This window comes from Thalassophryne amazonica, chromosome 1, assembly GCF_902500255.1.
Source record: "Thalassophryne amazonica chromosome 1, fThaAma1.1, whole genome shotgun sequence".
NCBI lineage: Eukaryota > Metazoa > Chordata > Actinopteri > Batrachoidiformes > Batrachoididae > Thalassophryne > Thalassophryne amazonica.
The window spans coordinates 169,320,144-169,340,339 of record NC_047103.1 but is presented as its reverse complement, the minus strand read 5'-3'; the positions used below and the strand labels follow the sequence as shown (position 1 = coordinate 169,340,339).

Genomic DNA, 20,196 nt, shown 5'->3' with positions numbered 1-20,196 from the left:
AGTGATTCACCTTTGGCAAATTTGATGTTGTCTGGTCAGCTCCAGAATCTACCTCTATAAGTGTGACTACTTTGGTTATTAAAAATAATCAAAGGGTGGGGGGGACTTAAATTTTGTCCTTTCACTGCAGTGATTGACCTTTGATATATTTGACCTTGCCTGGGCAATTCCAGAACACATCTCCATATGTATATCACGTTTGGTGGACATGGGAGAGAACAATCTAAGATCCCCTTCGCACATAGTGCGAAGGTTGGTCGAAGTGCGCACAAAGCAGGAATTGTTATCAAAATGTGTAGAATTGTCCCTGCCTCCAACACCTTGTGGTTAATGCGCTTGGTTTCGGTACAGAAGGTTCCGGGTTCAAATCTCACCCCTGCCACATTTCTCCATGTAATGTGGAGTTGTGTCAGGAAGGGCATCCAGTATAAAACCTGTGCCAATTCAACATGCAGATCCACCTTGGATTTGCTGTGGCGACCCTGAGTGCAAACAAGGGAGCAGCCGAAGGGACTTACTAGTGGCTGAAAGACAGAGTGTGCGCTGTGCGAACCCATCGCACCCTCTCACAGCAGGTGTCGGCCAAATTCCAGGTGACACGCACAAACATCACTTAGAAAATGTGTAGCCAGTCGCGCTGTTGGCACGACTAGCAACAGACTGCAGACAATCACTGTCGTACTCGCAGTGAAATTTGTCTAAGTTCCCCATGAGTGTGGCTTTGCAAACACACACTGACATGTGGGTGTGTGCGCTCCACTGACAGGAGCTGTGGCTTCCTCAGAAGCAGCTGTGGTGATCTGTCGTTCTGGACATTCCAGCTGGACAACACCTTCTGTGTTTGGACAGACATGGACTAACAACTGTCCACTGTGAGGCGCGTGTGTCTGATTGCTGTACTTATGTGGACATAAATAAAAACATATATTGCCGTGGCGACAAGCTATAGCGAGCGAACACGCACATGGAACGGTTGAAACCTGTTAGGTTGAAACGGACCATCAGATCAGATCAAGCAGGGGGTGATCTGACCGTCACATCACCCACGTGAGCTCTGTTCCACATGATGCGGTGTCTGTGCTGTGGTGCGCTGTCCCCAAGACATGCGTCTGGCAGACCATGCACACGGGGCAACTGGACGCATCGGACCAGTAGATGTGGACATGATCAGAGCACACTGCTTCTCATTCATGTCATTTCATGACTGTATGTCAGTGACCATGAGTCATCACCAGAGGAACAGACAGATCATATTTGTATTGATCGCTTGATAAATGCGGTGTTTTTATATGGTGTGTGATTTTATTTTATTTTTTTGTCATACTTTCATGTCCTTCCTGATATGAGGCAGAATCCTGCAGCTTTCAAAGGACAGCTTCACAGCTCTTAGTGGCAAGGTTTCTGACTGATAATCAGAGCTTTTGGAAGGCGTGGGTTCGAGTCCTGTAGGATGTTTTTTTTTATTCCACAAAAGCGACGTGATGTGGTCCCACAGGTACCGGCTGGTTTTTATATTTTATTTATGACACATAAGTGGTGCAATGTGGCGCGCCTCGCACTGTTCCTGCTCAAAGAACAGCGTCGGGTGGGCAAATTCTCGCACCGGGATCGTGCACGCTTGCCCGTCGGCGCAACGTTTTGTGGTGCGCTAATTCGAACTGTTTTGTGCTGTTTTGCCGTATTTGACCAAACTTTGCACTATGTGTGAAGGGGTGCTAAAGTTTGACCTTTTCCACTGTGGCCTTGACCTTAACCAAAAAATTAACACTCTAAAGTCAACTTTGGGGTTGACCATCAGCCACATATTAAGTGTGCTGAAAATCAACCAAAGCACCTGAGTTACCCTAATGATTGCCGACCTTTGACATATTTGACCTCACTTGGGCAATTCCAGAACTCAACTCCATATGTGTGCCAAGTGCGAAAACCTTTTTTTTTTTTTAAACCTTTGATTGCAAAGATTCCCATTTGGAATCAGTCCTGTACAGACCCAGAGGCTTGATGACGTCAGCACTTGTCTCCGGATTCTGTCGCGTGAAGCAAGTGAGACTCCAACTGGACAGGACGCCACCATACCTCTCCAGCCAAGACAGGTCCCCTTAAACAGCTGGATGGACTGAGACACTGCAGATTAAAGTGTCTGGTCCAAGGACACAGACAGGTAGCATGAGCGGGATTCGAACCCAGGTCTGCATATCCACTCAATCTGACCCCAGTGATTGACCTTTGGCACATTAAAGTCACCTGGGCAACCTCAGAACCCATCTCCATGTGTGTGCAGATGGGCAGAGTGAAACTCAAAATTCTGTCCTTTGACCCCGATGACCTTGACCTCTGCCAAAACAATCCCTTTGAGGGAAACCTTCACCCAGGTGCCACATTTGATGGAAGTTGAGCCATTGACCTGGGAGGAGTCGGTTTCTGCAGCGTAACTTCACTCAACATCGAAACTTCAGACTCTGAACCAAACCTCAGGCTGCCGCCGCTGCTCCTCATCTTCTGTCACGTCACTCTGTTTCAGGATTTTCCTGGTTATGTCTGTTTTTCCGCGGTGTAACGCCCCGTTTCTTTACACACATTCAGGTTTTGTGCAAGACTGGTGTGTAAACAAGGTTGTCATGACAACCAGCCGGTGCCACAGCATTTTATTGCAGGTAGAAGTCTGACAGAGGAGGTTCTCAGTGGCAGCTGAGGAGCCCAAAGCCAAATGTACGTTGAGGTTCAGAGTCTGACGTGAATCATCGGCGCTCAGCTGTCCAAAGTGCACCGTCTGGCCAGTGCATATGGGTGCATGACACGTGTATGAATGACTGCAACGCCATGATTTTGGTGGAGGTTTTATATTTTTCCTTTCCTGCCTCATAAATGTTCGGTCACCCTCCCAACACAGTTTTACACCAGAACATGTTAACATCATGAAACAGATTAAACCCACGAAGAAGAATTCGCATCCAGCAAAGGAACTTTGAGCATTACAGGAACTTTCATCACTTCCATCTTGACCTTTTGTCCTTCCTCCTCGTAGCCCATCAGGTTTAGCGGGTGATAAAAGAGATGAATGAATTAAAGGTGGACTGATGAGTTTCTGCCTAATTGTCCGTGGAGGTTCACGCCACATTATCACATAAGGCTGTCTCTTTAATCCGTGGAACCATCAACAGCAACAGGTTAGTAACTAATTAGAGCCAAAGCAGAATGATCCACCAGCGTGCCGATCAATAGGAAAATCAGAAAATGCAAAGCGCGTCCTCCTGATGCGTGACATCGCTCAACCTTTACTTGCTTTCATCTCGAGTCTTTGATGTAGTTTTTAATCTGCGTCAGGTGGTGGCGAGTCCAGGGCATCACCTGTTTCAACGCGAGGTGTAAGAGAAGAGGAACATCTTGAAGTTTGCCAAGTTCCTGTGGTCGTACAACTCCTCCCACAAAAAAGACTGATCAGGGCAACATCTGTTTGTTTAGAAACAAAGGCAATCTCGAGGAGACAGGCGCCTAAACACATCCAGACTGGTCTTAGTTCGGGTTGGTTGGGACTAGGCATGGGGGTGGGGGGAAGACCTGGATTTTAGCCTCATGCTCTTGGAAAATACCTCAGACTGATTTGAAAACTTGGAGCCATGCAAATACAGATTTGGACCCAGATTCCGTGTAAGGTGCCTTGAGACGGCCTTTGCTGTGATTTGGCGCATTATAAGCTAATTAAATTGAAATTAAATTGAATTGAAATTGAGATTCTTGAATTGACACATCGGGGCTATATTGGCTGACATTTTGGTCCCTGACTAATTTGATTATTTTACACAAGATGAACAAGGAATCAGCGGATACCAACTGCAGTACCTGAGAAGCTGAATGAGGAATGGGAGTGTTTGGGAGGATCCTGGTTCAAGACTGATCCAGCTTTAGCCTACACAGCTAACCACAGCAGCTACGTTCTCTCGCCTGCAAAAGTGCCTCGACACGTTTGATCTCCGGGTCATAAACAAACCACAACACGTCCACTTTCCACTGCATCATCACTTTTTCTTTGCATTTTCACTTTGCGTGTAATTTGCCCAAAAACCCATTGAAAATGCCATGTTTTTGTCCCCAGAAGTAAATAAATGACATCATATGTGTCATATTTTACCCCTTTAGCGCCCGCCCCCAAACGAGACTGCACTGCCCTATTAATGGTAGAAATAATAAAGATGAGAACTGATGCCTGGAAATATAAACAGGATGCTTAGACACAGATTAATATATTTACGACCACACGGGCGGATTGTTCGTGTTTGCGCTGGAAAAATAAAAGCGGATTAAATTTTGGTTTTTCAAAAAGAAAAAAAAAACCCAATCAGCAGCAGGTCAAAGGTCACCTCACTTTGATAATAACAGCAGCAGAATGTTTGGATGAATAAACATGAAGCACTGAAGGTTTTGGTACTCTGTAATTTGGCTACTTTTATTCGAGCAGGATCATTTTCCAGAGAAATTACAAATTCAATAATACTTTTACAAAGACATTTCAGGAAAGATTCTTCTTCAGTCAGGATATCATACATAGTATTCAACAGTCCCTCTTCAATTTTTTTCAGCTTAAAAAAAAAAAAAAAAACAAGATGAAGAAAGTGGAATTTTTTTTCAGTTGAAAATACAGTGTTTTCACAATTGTATAAAAGTTCCCAAATTTGGAATTTTCCAGTAACTGGAAAATAAAAGGAAATGAAATAAGATTAAACTTTCACAATGATTCAAAACACAATAAATGCTCTCTTTCCGTAAAATTTGCCCCATGATCGACAACATGTTTCTTTTTTACTAAAATATATCTATATACTGAAGAACTATAATACTGTACACAACAGTATGAAATAAATAAAATTAGGAAATATAAAATGGGCCACATAAATAATGATTCTTCAACCAACAAATGAAATTTGTTTTCTCTTTTAAAAAAAAGGGAAAAAAGAAAAAAAAAAGATGGTTTGGTGTAATACTGACAGAGTTAGAAAAAAAACTGAGAAAACATTGCACAACATAATGTAAACTAAAGAAACTGCTGCCGAGAGTCTTTAATACTGACAACGAGTGCTTCAAAGAACAATGGTGAACCATTTCATAGAATACTGAAGCTGGTGAACAAAAGTCCTTTAACACGATACTGGGGTGGCACTTGCAGAAAACACACAGGTTAAAAGGTTTGCATATAAGGCTTCTTCTTTTTCTTTTTTTTTTATCTCTTATCAAAAAACATTTCCTTCATTTTCCTCCAGACATTAAAGTGGATTTTCACTTCAAATGTGGTCCTGTACAGGTTGTTGGAGGAGCTCATTCATACAGCCACCGGTTTAAATTCCTTCATGTGGAGTTGATTGGAGAGGCCTATAACAAGAGTGGCGGTGGGCAGCGGTGGCCCAACGAAAAAGACAACACAGTAGGTAGGAAGGTGGAGCGCGCACACATGCACGCACGCACACACACACACGCACACACACACACACACACACACACATCACTGCTCTGGTTCCAACACTCTATAAATATATACATAGGCAATACTTTTTATTATTTTTCTTCATGATTACAGAAGCGGAGTGCAATTTGTACAAGTCACTAGTTGTGCTATAAATACTATGGAACACGGGGGGGTTTTATTGGAGGAGGTTAGCACCACACACATTTTTAGGCCGTAGTCCTGTACATCTTCTCGTTATTGTTAGGTTTGCATAATGCAGCTTATTTCACAAACCCCCTTCAGATTGATTTTTGTTGGGTAGACATTAACATCATCTGTCAAAAAAAGCTTCCCGGAAGCTTCAGGCACGTGCACATACAGCTTAAAAACGCGGCAGTGCATTTTTAAGCAGGTAAAAATACTGTTTTTTGTTGTTTGTTTTTTAAAGTGGGAAGCTTTTCAGCATCGTCCGCCATTACATGCCATCCTCCAGCACATCCTCATGATCCGATTTGGTTTCCGTTTTTCCATCCAGCGAGCTATCGTCCATCGAGTGCTCCCCGTTCTCCTCCTCATCCCTCAACGTATCCGGGTCCGTGTCCATGCTCTTGCTCTCCTCCTCCTCTTCCTCAAACATCTCGTCCCTCCGTCTGATCTTTGTGTACGCTTCATCCACTTCCTTCCGTCCTTCTCTGATCCCTCCGTTCACGGCCTCGTGCCTCAGGATGGGCTCCGGCAGCTCCGGGTAACCCTGAGGCGTTATGCCCTGCAAGTACGCCCGGCTCATCAGCAGCTCTGTGGGCTCCAGGTGTCCCTTCTCGCGGGCCTCCCTCTCGGCGGCCTCCCGCTCCTCGGCCTCCCGTTTGCAGTAGGAATAGCGGTGGTTCATGTGCTGCGAGTAGGAGCCCGAGTGGGAGAAGCGCTTGCCGCACTTGTCGCACTGGTACGGTTTCTCCCCTGAGTGCAGCCTGGAGTGCTCAATGAGATGGTGTTTGTGTTTGAAGGCCTTCTTGCAGATCTGGCACTGGTGCGGCCTCTTGCCTGCGGAGACACCAAACACAAAAAAGAAGGAGGACGTGAGTCGACTGCCGCGCTCAGTCCGCTGCTACAACAAATTACACAAAGTCAGAAGAAAGCAAACGTAGAGGAAAAACTCTGATGAGTTGGATGGCATGAAGTCAAATGACATCACTGGGCTTTAAATCCAACTGTGAGCAAATGTGCTCGCATTCACCAGTCCACATTATGGAAATTCCCTCCTGCGGTTTAAACACGGACACGCACAGCGACTTATTTTGGACCTGATGAATGCAATGTAAATAAAGTGGTGCAAAGCAAACAAACAGTCAACAAATCTGAGATGGGATGGTGGAGGGCGGCGCCGGGGTGTTACCCTGCTTATCTCTCAAAACAAGTCTTCTTCATGGCAACGCCTGTCGGTGCTTTAGACGCCTCCTGACTACCAAACCTGACGGGACGCATCGGATGCCCAGAATTCCAAGGTGGCCGCGCAGGCAGATCAAGATCATTTAACAAGGCGTAGGCCGTAAACTGTGGGCCAAAAGTTAGAATTTCTTCCCTGACTTAAATTCACCTTCAATTTCCCATTTCTAATATTTCAAACTGCAGCGTCGGATTGTTTCAGCTGCACTCAGCTCCACCGTTTAGCTAAAAGTGGCGCACGGCGTTTTCCAACATGAAAGAGATGCAGGGTTTCCCTTGAAAAAGAGCTCAGTGCGGCGCTGCGACGCCACGCCCCCCTTTCATGTCCGAGCAGATAACGGGCACGCTGCGTGAAGCACTGAGCGCTCTCTTGCAGATAGCGGATAAAATAAGTGATGCAACCTCGTGAAAGAGGATCTGTGTCGAACTATAATGAAAGACTTTGTTATCGGCGCTCAGAAGCTTCTGAGAGCTGCGCTGCTGATGGAATCTATCACCAATAATGGAGCCGATAACGGCATTAAGGCTTTCTGTATCAAGGTGAACTGATGTCTTTTAGACATATAAGAGGACAGCTGTGGGAAATGAAGTGTGCTTTCATTTCATTTCAAAGATGAAGCCTTGAGCTGCATTTCCATTGACCTGCCAATTCTAATATTTTGTTTATAATTAATCACTGTTCATCAAATGTCTGAAAATAACATCCATCACTTTGTCCTGGAGCTGAAACACACATTATCCAATCAGCCAAAATCATTTAACCTCATATGGAGCCATTTTGAATCAATTCTGAAGTAGTTTTCCACTGGTTTAAAAACACCTCTTTATTATATCCTTGAAAAACTGGTTTATGACAATTTGAGGCACATTTTAAATGTGTTTATTTTTGGTAGACATTTGTTTTAAATCAGGCAAAAGCGGTTTATCTCTAGTTTATTGTGTTCAAAATGCAGCTGGTCTCTGGTCTAATATATACAAACATCTCAAAAACAGACTAAAGCAGGAAAAGTGAAACTGGTGGAACTTTAAAACAGGTTAAATGCACTTTAAAATAGTTTTTCGTTGGTTTAAAAACACTTATTTGTTATATCAATGGAAAAAGTGGTTTAAGTTCATTTTAAGGCAATTTAAAGGAAATTTTTAAAAAAAATAATTTATTTGGTAGACATTTGTTTTAAATCAGACAAAACTCAGTTTCTCTCAAACTAAGCTTGTTTAAAATGTAATTACTCAGCAGCTAATATCTGGTTTAAGACACAAACATCTCTAAAACACAATATAGCAGTTTTAAGTAGTTTTACATCCAGTTTTAAAACAAATTTTAGTACAGCAAAGATAAACTGGTTTAAGTTTTACTGCAGTTTGAAAGAATTTAAGACATTTTAAATGCGTTTATCCTTGGTAGAAAAAAAAAATCTGTCAAAACATGTTTATCTCTAGTATAAGTGGTTTAAACCTCACTTAGACCAATTCAAAAACAGCCTATATCTGGTTTAAATCTTCTTACAAACATCTGTTTTAGAGGATTTAAATAGCTGGGTGTAACTGGTATAAAAACACTGTAATCAGTGTTAAAGTTTAAAGGTGATTTTTATACAATTTAAATCAATTTTCTACTTTTCCATTGGTTACAATCTATTTCTACCAGTTACACACAGATTTTTTTTAATCTGTTTAAAATATTTTATCATTGTTATTAAAGAACCATTAAGCCATTAAGTTCAAATATTACAACAAAGCAGATTACCTGTGGTATTCAACCAATTCAAATCCATCAAACTAATTCATTTAAAAAACATTTTCAAATCTAGTACAAGTCAAACTTTGTTAAATGATTGTCAAAGAAGTTACATTTTTCTGTCGATAGAATAACTGTTTGACATTTTCATTGCACTTTGAAATTTTGTAGTTTACAAACCTTAAAAGTAATTTTAAAAAGCATCAAATGTGACTAAAAGCAAACCATCTGAAAAATCTGCACATTATTAAATATTTCAGCTTCATGTTTTGCAGACTTTATAAGTGCCAAAAAAATGTCTGAATCTTTGTCAATACAAATGAAACCATGTGGTTGTTCAAATATTCCAAATAAAAATTCACAACAACATATCAGATAATCAGAGCAATTAAGACCCAGTCATTATTACAAACATGCAGAAAAAATTAAAAATCACTTAAAAGCTTCATTTGGTCAGTTGTGTTCTCAGCTCGAAACGGATCTGATGAATATCAACAAAGCAAAAGTCCATCATCATGCTGCAAAATGTTATTTCAATCATTTTCCACATCTGCTTCTCTTCATTATTTATTTACTGTGTGGAGCAGCGACGGAAAACAAGCACAAACATGCAGAAACAAGAATCGTGCTGCGTCACTTCCTGTCAATGAAGAAACACGTTAGATTCGGTTTACAGAAATAGCTAGAAGGGAACAAAGAAGGAAAGGATGAGGAAAAGGTGGAAAAAGGGGGTAACAAGAAATCTGGATACTGATTTGGCAACACAAACATTTCAACATAAAAAGCATGGGGTTTAAAGTAAGGGTCTAGAACAGTATATACCTGTGTGTTCATATTTGTGTCTGAGAAGGGAACTGCTCTTCTGGAATGTTTTGTCGCACAAGTCACACGCGTACATACCACTTTCAGTCTTCTTAATCTTCTTCCGCGACAGACAGGAATCGGGGTCTGTCATGTCGTCCAACCCTGACATGTAATCTGGTGTACCGTCGAGCAGCTCCCCCTATGGGTGCAAAACACAAAACACACAAACACGAAATAAGAACGAGAAAAACAAGTGTGATTCCTGACAGCTGAGATACTTCAGACTCTGCAGAGAGACGGAACAAAATCTTGTAGAAAATTAACAATTATGAAGGGTTAAAGAAAGAATGAAAGAAAAGTATGACAAAACTGGAGACTGAGTTATGGAAGAGGAAAAGAGGGACTGAGTTATGGAAGAGGAAAAGAGGGATTATGTTATGGAAGAGGAAAAGAGGGATTATGTTATGGAGGTGGAAAGATATAAAAGAGGAAAAGTGGAATGGAAAAAAAACTGCTATGGAGTACTGAGAGGTACTGAGTTATGGAAGAGGAAAAGATGGATTGAGCTGTGGGTGAAGAAAAAGGGGATCAACCTAAAAAACAGGAAAGGACAGACTGAGATATGGAAGAGGAAAAGAGGGATTGAGCTACGGAAGATGAAAACAGGTACTGAGTTATGGAACAGGAAAAGATGGATTGAGCTGTGGATGGAGAAAATAGGGATTGACCTGAGAAACAGGCAAAGACATTGAGATACAGAAGAGGAAAAGAGGGAATGTGATAAGGAATAGGAAAAGATGTATGGAAGAGGATAAGAGGGACTGAACTATGGAAGAGGAAAAGAGGGACTGAGTTATGGAAGAGGAAAGGATGCATTGAACTATGGAAGATGAAAAGATGGATTGAGTTATGGAAGAGGAAAAGCGTGATTGAGATAGTGATAAAGTGGGAGGAGCGGGATGAATTGATCCAAGAAGGAAAGGAGAAATTGAGATTGTAACGAGGAAATGAGGTATTGAGCTATGAAGGATGAAAGGAAGGAGGTGAGGGATTGTTATATTGACCTTGGTGGAAAAGGACAAATCGAGCTAGTGAGGAGGAAAAGAGGGACTGTGGTGCAGATGAAGGGGGGCAGGAAGACATCAAAGGAGGGAGAAAGAGAGGAAAGAGTTCTGGAAAATAGGGAGGAAAGCTGTAGGGAGAAATGAAGGAATGAGGGAAAAGGCACCTTGACACTTGCACGAACTTGATCCCTGCACTGCCGTGCAATTCGTCGTGCCAATGCGTCCTGCTTGATGGCATGCTTTGTCCAATTTGACGCTATGTTATATAAAATAATCATTTCGTAGCTGATGATGCTTTTGCTCTCAGAACTTGGCTGATGAAACCATCTCTCATCGCTCCCAGAATCACAGAGAAATTATTTTTCTATATGATTAGGTTGTCTTGTGCACATCGTGTGGCGGAGAACGGATTTGGAATCTTGTCTCAATGGATTGGAAAAACAGTTGTATTTTCATTCCTTCTTATGAGCTGGATAATGTGAAGTTATCCAGTGTGTAAAGTTATGTTTATCATGGACCTCGCCAATAATCGTTCAGATGCCCTGCGCGCAACGACACGCAACGACACGCGGTGTTTTCGAACAGGTTGTGCAATGTTCATGACTAGTTCACAAAATTAATGCGTGCCAAAAGTTTTGAACATTTCAAAATTTTCTTTGCACACCGGCACACAGCCGTGCATAGTTTATGAAGAGTTTACTCAATAGCACACCAGAGTGTGTGCCAGCGCAGGGTTCAAATTCAAAAGTGGGTTCAAAAAGGGTTCAAAGTGCAAAATCCCAGATTTCCCCTTAAAGGTCACAAAAGAATATCTGAATTAATGTGACATTAAGTTGTCCATAAGGACTGGAACACATCTGTAAGTTGAGTTTTGATCTTATTTTTGCCAAAAGTTAACTTCTCAAATGAATAAACAGTCGAGACCTTGCTACACCTTTCAGCATCATTTGTCACTATCCAGTTGGTGAAGTGAGCATTTTAGGGATTCTGTACACTTCCTACTTCAAACCCAAATTCAGTTCAAAAAATGCATTTGAAAATGTCAGAAATGCATGATTTTTTTGGCAGGCAGATTGTTGCACTCCCAGTATTAATGTATAAAATTTTGATTTTGAGAGTTTTAATGTTCTTGAGTTTTACGTTTTGCCATATTGATGGACGGATGGAAGAACAACAGTTGTGGGGTTATGGTTAGAGTTAGGGGAAGGGGAAGGGGTAGGAATAGCAAAAAAAAAAAAAAAAAAAGTGTCACAAAAATGTGACTCATTTCTTGACGGAAGCACAAAAAAAAAAAAAAAAGCATGAGACTGGGCTGAATCTAAAAAATACCAAAAAGAAAACAGAAAAATAACATGCAAAATTTTAAATGAATGAACTGATGTTGAATATCAAATTACAACATTCTTTCTTCACTCACAACATAAATTCCAAACAATAATTTTCTTCTCCAAGTTTTCATGTATTTTTAACAGCGAAGCTTCAGTTGTGGAGCGATATTACCCATCATGCTCGGCCCTTTGTGGTCTGATCTCAGGCCCATCCCTTTGAAACCAGCCTTTATAATGAAGATTCTTCTTAAACAATATGAGAACGTTAGAGGCGTTGTGATAGAGTGATGAGAATCAGAAGGTGCACGTTAATGATATTGAGCTTTGTTTAATGAAGACGTGAGAGATAATGTGTGGCCGGCGTGTTTTAAGAAGGGACCGCTATCACTCCGCTATCAATTTGACTAAACGCCTGTAGCTGTATTTTTAAAATCTAATTTAATAACTTAGAATAGGAAACATTATTAATACTTTTTTCATCAAAATGGTTCCTTCTATGTTAAACAGCCTTCAGCCTTCAGTGCTAATGAACATGGAGTCTGTGCATTATTAATACACATGTAGCGGCTCATTATAGCTTCAAAACGCAGCAAAGTTTCACAGAAATGCATTGCTCGGGGCTTCACCTTTGTCATTTAAAAAAAAAAAAAGCCTGAGCACCCAAACGTAATCAGAGAACGCCTGAGATCAGGACCAGATGACCCAGTCCAGAAAAATTAAAGTTGAATTTAACAATTACAGCTGATTCTTTAAAGAGCAATTTTAGAATTGTGCAAATCAAAGTTATCAAAAGATGCTGAAGGGTGAAAAAAGGATTCAAAACAGTGACGTAAACTGTGAGCGGACACAAAAACAGGAATCCACATGTGCAAACCTGCTGCGGTCACAACAGAGACTAATGAGGCAAAATATTATCCACATGGTGCACAAACAACCCCAGATCAGAAAGACTATGGAAAAGGCCAAAAACAGTGATTCTTACATTTGCTTTGACTTTTATTATGTCCACCAAGGATGTAATAAAATCACTGGCATGCGTTTATTTATTAGTATTTATTTATTTATCTGTCTGTTAGCAGGATTACCTCAAAACTACTTCACGGATCCTCATCAGATTTGCACCACAGATAGATATTAGGTCATGGAAGACCAGATTGTTCTTGTTTTCATTGCAGACAGTATGAACACAAGATATTTCATGTTTTGTTTCTGATCAACTTCATTTCATTTGTAAATTTTCATCCATTCCTGCTTTTCAGACGTGCAACACATTCCAAAATAAGTTGGGACACTCCAGCATTTACCACTTTGTAATGTTGCCATTCCTTCTCACAAACACTTCAAAGGTTTTTTTTTTTTTTAAATCATTGAGGATACCAAGAGATGAAATCTTCCAGATGTCATTTTGTTCCATTCTACCTGCAAACACGTCTTAAGGGGTGCAGCTGTACTTGATGTTGCATTTTTTGTTTCAAAATTCCCCACGTATTCACTGTTGAGGAGAGGTCAGGACTGCAGGCAGACCAGTCCACCTCCCGTAGCCTCTTCTTCAGCAGCCATACCTTTGTAATGTGTGCAAAATGTGGTTTTGTATTGTCTTGTTGAAAAGATGCCATCTTCAAGGCACATGCAGAAATGTGGCAGGGGTGGGGTTTGAACCAGGAACCTTCCGCAATGAAACCAAGCGCACTAATCACTTGGCCATCACCCCCGCCATTCTAAAATCTCAGTGTACTTTTCTGGATTAATGCTGCCATCACACAAAGGTAAAGGCACTGACACAACCCTGGCTTTTGGACTTGTTGCTGACACCAGTCTGATTGGTCCTGATTGGTACAGAGCACACACTTTCCATTTCTTTTAATAATACTGATTACACATATCCACTGTGTGATGCCTCTAAGGCCAGAGAAGTTAACACCACTTCAGGATAAAACTAACACAAGTCTTCTTTTATGCACAGTCAATTTTTAATGGGCATTTCTGCCTATAACTCTGTATTGTAGTGCTTGCCCATGTGGTTATATCAATTATTGATGAATGACGGTTCATGATGCAGTGCCGTCTGAGGGGTCTGAGATCACGGGTGTGAAGCTCAGGTTTGTGCCCTTGCCTTTATGCACTTCCTCCAGTTTGTTTGAATTGTTTAATGATATTTTGCACTGTACATAGATAAATATGCAAATCATTTCTCTCTTTGATGAACATATTTCAATCATTTTCTCACACATTTGATCCTCTGCCCATCTTTAATCCTCAAAGGCTGAACCTTTCGTGGATACTGCTTTTGTACCAAATCATGATGACAATCACCTGTTTGCAATCACACCATTATTTGTTTTATTTATTTGTTTATTCATTACATCATAACAAGCCCTAAATTGGATCCATTCTGAATTTGCTTTTTGCAATGTGTTACAGGCCTGAAATACAGGAATGGACGAAATGAAACTGACCTCACAAAACATAAAATAGGAGAACCATTTCTTCAAGTTTGTCCTGATCCGGTTGCGCCAGATTATTGTGCTTGGCAGAAGCGCTGAGAACTTTACCTTTTTTTGCTTGGACATTTTGTGGGCCATAAAATATCGTGAGTTCATACTGTCTTCAGTGAAATAGAAATAAAGTAAATGCAAGGTTCTTTGCAGTTTTTTTCCCCATTTTTCATACTGTCCCTTGTCTAGACTTTTTATGATTTGGGTTTGTAGAACTGAAGGGAGTAGTACCTTTGTGATATCCATGTGGAGCTAGTTATTCTGAATATTTCTTGTTAGAATTGGTTTACATGGAAATGTTATACCCGTAGGTTCCTTTAAATTTTGGGGTGGTCTCTCCTAAATATGTTTTTTTAACAGTGGATTTTTAAAACAATGGTTGCTGGTGGAACATTTTGGGTTTTGGCAGATTTATGGACTGAGGTTCCTTCATGTACAGTAGTGTTCAGAATAATAGTAGTGCTATGTGACTAAAAAGATTAATCCAGGTTTTGAGTATATTTCTTATTGTTACATGGCAAACAAGGTACCAGTAGATTCAGTAGATTCTCACAAATCCAACAAGACCAAGCATTCATGATATGCACACTCTTAAGGCTATGAAACTGGGCTATTAGTAAAAAAAGTAGAAAAGGGGGTGTTCACAATAATAGTAGCATCTGCTGTTGACGCTACAAACTCAAAACTATTATGTTGAAACTGCTTTTTTATCAATCCTGTGAATCACTAAACTAGTATTTAGTTGTATAACCACAGTTTTTCATGATTTCTTCACATCTGTGAGGCATTAATTTTGTTGGTTTGGAACCAAGATTTTGCTGGTTTACTAGTGTGCTTGGAGTCATTGTCTTGTTGAAACACCCATTTCAAGGGCATGTCCTCTTCGGCATAAGGCAACATGACCTCTTCAAGTATTCTGACATATCCAAACTGATCCATGATACCTGGTATGTGATATATAGGCCCAACACCATAGTAGGAGAAACATGCCCATATCATGATGCTTGCACCACCATGCTTCACTGTCTTCACTGTGAACTGTGGCTTGAATTCAGAGTTTGGGGGTCATCTCACAAGCTGTCTGCGGCCCTTGGACCCAAAAAGAACAATTTTACTCTCATCAGCCCACAAAATATTCCTCCATTTCTCTTTAGGCCAGTTGATGTGTTCTTTGGCAAATTATAACCTCTTCTGCATGTCTTTTATTTAACAGAGGGACTTTGGTTAAGGTGGTCTAGTGGTTAAGGTGTTGGGCTTGAGTCCAGAAGATCATGGGTTCAAATCCCCGCCTGACTGGAAAATCACTCAGGGCAATTGGGCAAGGCCTTTAATCACCTATTGCTCCCGGTGTGTAGTGAGCGCCTTGTATGGCAGCACCCTGACATCGGGGTGAAAGTGAGGCATAATTGTAAAGCGCTTTGAGCGTCTGATGCAGATGGAAAAGCGCTATATAAATTCAGTCCATTTACCATTTACTTTGCGGGGGATTCTTGCAAATAAATTAGCTTCACACAGGCATCTTTTAACTGTCACAGCACTTACAGGTAACTCCAGACTGTCTTTGATCATCCTGGAGCTGATCAATGGGTGAGCCTTTGCCATTCTGGTTATTCTTCTATCCATTTTGATGGTTGTTTTCCGTTTTCTTCCACGCGTCTCTGTTTTTTTTTTTTTTTGTCCATTTTAAAGCACTGGAGATCATTGTAGATGAACAGCCTATAATTTTTTGCACCTGTTTTTAATCAAACTACGCTGTTCTTCTGAACAATGTCTTGAACGTCCCATTTTCCTCAGGAAAAGCATGTTCAACAGGTGCTGGCTTCATCCTTAAACAGGGGACATCTGATTCACACCTGTTTGTTCCACAAAATTGACAAACTCACTGACTGAATGCCACACTACTATTATTGTGAACACCCCCTTTTCTACTTTTTTTTTGTTTTACTAATAGCCCAATTTCATAGCCTTAAGAGTGTGCATATCATGAATGCTTGGTCTTGTTGGATTTGTGAGAATCTACTGAATCTACTGGTACCTTGTTTCCCATGTAACAATAAGAAATATACTCAAAACCTGGATTAATCTTTTTAGTCACATAGCACTACTATTATTCTGAACACTACTGTATGTATAGTTTTATGAGACTCACACGGGGAACGTCAGACCCACACATGACATCAGTCCATCTGTCGCGAGCTCGTTGTCAGTAAGTTTTTAATAGACCTCCTTCTTATTTGTGATGATACGATCTCGTTGCCATAATATTTTGAAAGTGTGCCGTGTGAGATCTGAATCAGATTCGATTCATCATGTTCTTTTTTAAATTGCACTGTTTCTGCTGATTAATGTGCCACCTCGGGGTCATGTCACTGAGGTTTTATCGCTCCTTTTCCACTTGAGTCTACTTCAGGTGACTTTTTAATTAGTACAGAAATGAGTTCAGATCATTTTGTCAGTGAGCTCGGGGCTTCACAAAACCACAGGTGGCTTATTTACCTGGAAACCTGGTTTCCGCTGGTACTTTCTCCTCTGCTGCATCTCGGCAAACGTAGCTGCCCCTGCTGCGTAAGTGTAGGCCATGTGCGGTAGGAAGCCCATTTGGTCCATGCCTGGGTAGGGCCTAAGGCCTGGTATGCTGGCCTGCATCGGGGGCATAAATGTGGCTGGTGGAAAAGCGCTCTGAGGTGGAAGTGACGTGTACAAGGGCTTGGCAGCAAATGGGTTAATGCCAAAAATAGGGCTAGTGCTTTTTTCAAGGCTTCCATTGTTGGTGGAAGCTGAGAAATCCTTCTTGAGATAGGCCAAATTTAAAGGCTCTTCGAAGTGCTCGCGTGGAGAGGGTACACTATTATGGTCAACAGTGATGCTGTTGATTTTGGGTCTGCTTTTGACAGTCAGTGCATGTTTGGGTTCCTTCATGAGTCTGGGCAGCGACAGGTCCAGCGGCTCAGCCTGCAAGTCTTCTGACGTTAAGCTGTTTGGAGTGTAGGAGCTGCTGTGCGAGTTTTTGGAAGATGTTGAGGATAGATTTAAGGGCGAAGGAGTGTTACTGCGAGAGTGGTCCAATTTCTCGCCCATGGATTTGGCGCCGCTGCCACTAAACTGATGGTTTTTCAAATGTCTGAGTGCAGTGTCACAGTTGTTCACGTTGTTTTGGAGCTCCGCTATGGAGGGTGACGTGATGCGGTCAACAGGTTTGATAAGAGACACAGGTGACCTAGCTGCCATAGAGTCTTTTGGTGGGGTGTGGTGGTTATTTGTTCCGATCACCATGTCTGTGTTGTTCCTGTGCTCTAGGGGTGGGGTTCTAGTGCTGCCGTACTGGTACATTTTCCGCTGCTCAAACCACTCCCTGACAAATTCCTGAGGAAGGCCAACTGCTATGGAAATCTTGAGCAGCTCCTCTGAGTTAGGCTCCATGTTCATGGCGAAATAGGCCTTCAGCACGGACATGTGGTCCCTGTAGGGGTTTAGAGGAGCAGAGAGTCCCTTTTCGGACAACATGGAGGAGGTCAAGTGGGCAGTCTTTTCCATGAACATCCCTGGTTTGGTGGGTATCAGGTTCTCACTGGGCTGCAGTACGGCTTTGATCTCCTCATTCATTTTACAAAGGTAACGCTCGTGCTGATGCAAAGGGATGGGTCCGGGAAAGGTCTCTTTGCAGTATTGGCAAGCGTATGGTGTAAACATATTTTCCTGCACCTTCTCATCCACTCCTCCTTCAAGCATGTGGTTGGACTTCTCTCGTTTGATATTGCTAATCTGTCTCTTTGAATCTGTCGTCAAGCTCTGGAGGCAGGCTTTGGCTTCATTCACTTTTTCTAACGTGTAATCGATAATACTTTTGGTGGCGCCATTGTGGCTGACAAGTGGAAGACCAACCTGAGGGCCCCCAGGGGATGTCAACACTTGTTTCTGTTCTTCAACCTGAGAGCCCAGCTCCTTCATGTAGGCCTTGAGCTTGGAGAGCTCCTCTGGCTTGCAGTCCATTTTCTGCCTGCATACCGTGTTGTCCACAATCTGGAGGACCTTCTGCACCTCGCTCAGGTTGTTCGCCAGGGACCCTGGATAGCCCAGGAGCTGCGATTCAAGTCCTCCCATCCCCAGGTGTTGCAAGGGACTCTGGGCTGTGGAGTTGTGGTGTACCCCAAGCGGGCTGTTCCCGTTCATGAATGCTCCCGGAGTGCTGAAGCCGTGCGACGCCATCATCAGCTTGTAGTCATTGAAGTCGAGTGGCTCAGTCTTGATGTTCAGGTGGTTGTTGTGGTCGGGGAGACCTAGCGGCTTACCATTCTCCAACTTCTGCCGCAACTGCGTGATGGCGGTGTTGGTGGGCGACAAGGATGCCGAGGTCGGGGAGGAACCTGTTTTCATGTGGCTGCGCATCCTGCCGTTGACGGCGATCAGGCCGATGCACTTTTTGCTGCTGATATGCGAGCTGTAGGAGCCTGAGTGGGAAAATCGCTTCTTGCAGTTCGGACACTCATATGGTTTTTCACCTGAAAGACATAAAATTTGTCTGAGATGGCTGATGTGATTAAAAAAAAAAATCTGATTATCAATACAATAATTATTAGAAACATAAAATCAATATGAATTGTTTCAAAATTTAATTTATTCCTGTATTATCTTAAGAATGACAGAAATATTTGGAAATAAAGATGATTTTGTTTTTTCTTCTAGCATCTATTAAACCACTGCAGTAATGAAAATGTTGAAAGACTACAAAATAAATAGTTTGGGCCTTTGACAGAAGTATTAAATCTGATTAATGTTTGGATCACTGCATATACTAACTTTGGTTAGTATATATGTAAAACAAAAGCTTAACTGCATGTTACATTTACAACACAAATCCATCGATGTATTGAAAAAGTCAAAATATTCACAGTCATCTTGGATAATACAGAGGAAAGTTTAAGTTACACAAGTTCTACTCATCACACGACAATGTTCCTGCAAAAACTATAAAAAATAATTTTCCTTCAGAAATTGAAATCCACAAATGGATCTAAAAATTTTAAAATATTCATGGCAGTGTTTAACATCTGGTGGACAATACGGCTGAAAAATTGTGTTCTGTGTAAACTTTGAGCAATTTGCTGAAAACCAAAATGTGCCATTAACACATTTTTTTTAAAAGGCCAAGATCAAAGATCAAAACAACCCAAAAATTAAATGAAAAATGATCAAATCACCAGTTTAACATCCAGCGAATTGAATGCAGAACAAATGTAAATTAACTTTACATAACATTTTTTATCTTTTTTTTTCTTAGATGAATTTTTCAACTGGCACTTTTTTAAAACGAGCTGGAAGGTTGTGTGACTTATATCCATGTGCGACTTATATACCAAAAATATGTGTTTGTTATTCATAATAATAACCATAGTAACAATTTATGCCGGACTTTCACAGAAATCAAAGCACTGAACAAACTAAACTCCAATAATAAATAAATAAAAGGAAATAACAAGCAGAACACTACTACGAGGTGCAAAAATCCCAAATTAATGAGGTGATAATAATAATGACAAAAAGATGCGACTTATACTCCAGTGTGACCCGATATATGGGTTTTTGCTCTTCAAGGGGCTTTTTTACAGGTGCAACATATACAATAGAAAATATGGTCATATAAATTAATAAAAAACAGTAGTTTCTTAATATCTGGCCAGGAAGAGTACAACAGGACCATGTGACCCAGTGGGTTCACCACATTTCATAAAACTGACTCCTCCAATGGCACCACATCTCTCAATTTTACAACATCCTAGTTCCATCATGTTATTTGCTTTAACACCCAAAATTTGATGTTTATTATCCCAAATTGGTCATTTCTCATCAAGGTTTAATGAAAACAAATGAATTTATTTGTGTTTAACAA

The 20,196-nt window shown here is 41.2% G+C and overlaps 1 protein-coding gene and 1 long non-coding RNA gene across 6 annotated transcripts in view; one reads left to right on the top strand and one right to left on the bottom strand.

Moving 5' to 3' along the window:
* Positions 1–4,422: 4,422 nt before the first annotated feature.
* zeb2b (zinc finger E-box binding homeobox 2b) overlaps positions 4,423–20,196 on the bottom strand; it is a 202,206-nt gene continuing 186,432 nt past the window's right edge. For all 4 annotated transcript variants that reach the window (XM_034179059.1, XM_034179044.1, XM_034179049.1 and 1 more), the window contains 3 exons: positions 16,806–18,808; positions 9,441–9,621; positions 4,423–6,478 (listed from right to left, as the gene is read on the bottom strand). In XM_034179059.1, coding sequence (XP_034034950.1) covers positions 5,913–6,478; positions 9,441–9,621; positions 16,806–18,808 — 2,750 coding nt within the window. In that variant the 3' untranslated portion in view covers positions 4,423–5,912. The remainder of the gene's footprint in view (positions 6,479–9,440; positions 9,622–16,805; positions 18,809–20,196) is intronic.
* On the top strand, positions 9,539–10,323 carry LOC117517934. 2 transcript variants are annotated; one of them, XR_004562884.1, is made up of 3 exons: positions 9,539–9,856; positions 9,962–9,994; positions 10,032–10,323. It is a non-coding gene; the product is annotated as an uncharacterized LOC117517934 (long non-coding RNA). The 2 variants fall into 2 exon arrangements; XR_004562883.1 differs by having other exon boundaries at positions 9,539–9,883.